Source organism: Orycteropus afer, unplaced genomic scaffold (genome assembly GCF_000298275.1).
Source record: "Orycteropus afer afer isolate SDZICR_OR568_19922 unplaced genomic scaffold, OryAfe1.0 scaffold00038, whole genome shotgun sequence".
Classification (NCBI taxonomy): domain Eukaryota; kingdom Metazoa; phylum Chordata; class Mammalia; order Tubulidentata; family Orycteropodidae; genus Orycteropus; species Orycteropus afer.
The window spans coordinates 7,121,658-7,123,376 of NW_006921625.1; the positions used below are offsets into that span (position 1 = coordinate 7,121,658).

The 1,719-nt window shown below is 46.9% G+C and overlaps 1 protein-coding gene across 1 annotated transcript in view; it reads left to right on the forward strand.

Moving 5' to 3' along the window:
- Window positions 1-1,719, forward strand: part of ADAM12 (ADAM metallopeptidase domain 12) — a 286,201-nt gene that overhangs the window by 194,759 nt on the left and 89,723 nt on the right. Inside the window, exon 9 of the mRNA XM_007936890.1 lies at window positions 91-175. Within this exon, the coding sequence (XP_007935081.1) occupies window positions 91-175 (85 nt within the window). The remainder of the gene's footprint in view (window positions 1-90; window positions 176-1,719) is intronic.

The window sequence follows — 1,719 nt, forward strand, 5'->3', positions numbered from 1 at the left end:
CAGAACACAGTGTTAGTCCCACCGAATTTCTAATCGTGGAATCTCTTCATTCTGTGTGAATTTAACAAAGCCATTTCTTTTCTTTCCTAGTGGGGTGTATTTCCAAGGGACCACCATTGGCATGGCGCCAATCATGAGCATGTGTACTGCGGAGCAGTCCGGCGGCGTTGTCATGGTGAGTCTGGGGCCCTGAGGACCTGTCGGAATGCCCAGCACCTATGGGAAATCCCTTCCTCATGACTATCAGAAAGCCACCCCTTTGGTCAGATGTTGTGAAGGAAAGTCCTTTTCTTTAATGCTCTTTAGATTCCATCTTAAGGAGCCTTGGTAGCACAATGGTTAAGTACTTGACTGCTTATCAGAAGGTTGGTGGTTTGAACCCACCCTGCAGCTCCGTGGCAGAAAAGACCTAGGGATCCACTCCTCTAGAGGTTACGACCTACGAGACCCTATGGAACAGCTCTACTATGTCCCACAGCATTACAATGAGTTGCAATCAATTCAACTGCACCCAAAAGCAACAACAGACTTTGTCTTCTTCTTATTCTGGCTCCGTTTATGGTCCTATGTTCCCAAATATGTTAGGACCTGTTTATGTTAACACATCAAGGTGTACCCAAGAAAGATGGGCATGTAAAAACAGCTGAGTGCAGGCAAGTCTACCCCTTTCATGGAAAAACAGTTTCCACGGGACTGGACTTAAAGGATTTCGACCTGGGATTGCACCCATAGTGGTGATGAGTCAGGGCGTAGGGTTGCCTTTGCACCTCTGTCTGTCAGTGTTTTGGGGTGGACTGAGGTCTCACCAAGCTTCACTGGGAGAATGCTTTACTGGTGGTTCTGCTCCAGGCTCAACAGCCGAACGTCTGAGGTTTCTAAGTGTTTACCACCACAAATGCTGTGCATCCCTCCGGGCTCATGTACGTCTTATCTTTAAAATAATCTTATTCTTGGAAGACAGGAATTTGATTTATTGCTTTTACAGGGGTGATTTTGTCATATATGACCTGTATACATTTGTGAAAGGAAATAACACAGGGAGACTCTCTGAGACTTGCTTCTTATGGATTTTAGAGGGAGGTCGTTTTGGTAGGCAGCCCTACAGGGCACTCTAGTGCCACTCCCTCTGCTCATGAAAGGGTAGGGCATCCCACCCTGCACTGCCGCTGCTCTGAGAGCTCAGGGTCCTGTGTTCATCAGCCCCAGACATGGAGAACCCCTGGAGACCATTCATCCGTCCATGAAACAAACGAACCTTGCTGTCCAGGAAACCAGCTCCACCTGGTTTTTAAACTGAATGTTTGAGTGAATTCAATTTCATTAAGGGGCGGAATGAGTTATGTTCCACCAACGAGTGTCTTAACTTCGCATGTTGCTGATCTAATCATTTTAGGCAGTATGCTCCTCCAACGTTTTCATCTTCTCTGGACCCACATTTGGCAAGTGATGTAAACATGAGTGAAGTGTGTAGGCTGGAGAGGCTGTTGCAAGGGGTGCCCTCACTGGCTTCCTGTGCACCTGGGTGCTCAGGATGAGATCTCCACCAGGGAAGTCACTTGAAAGTTTGGTTTTGGTTGACGCCAGGTTCGTTTTAAGCTCAATCCCAACTGTGTCTTCACAGAGCAGACTGTAAAGTTTTAAGAGGGAACTGTTTTCTGATTCATGGTTCCAGGGTCCGTTGCTATGACTTTGCCACTTAAAATTGGTGGAACTATTTCC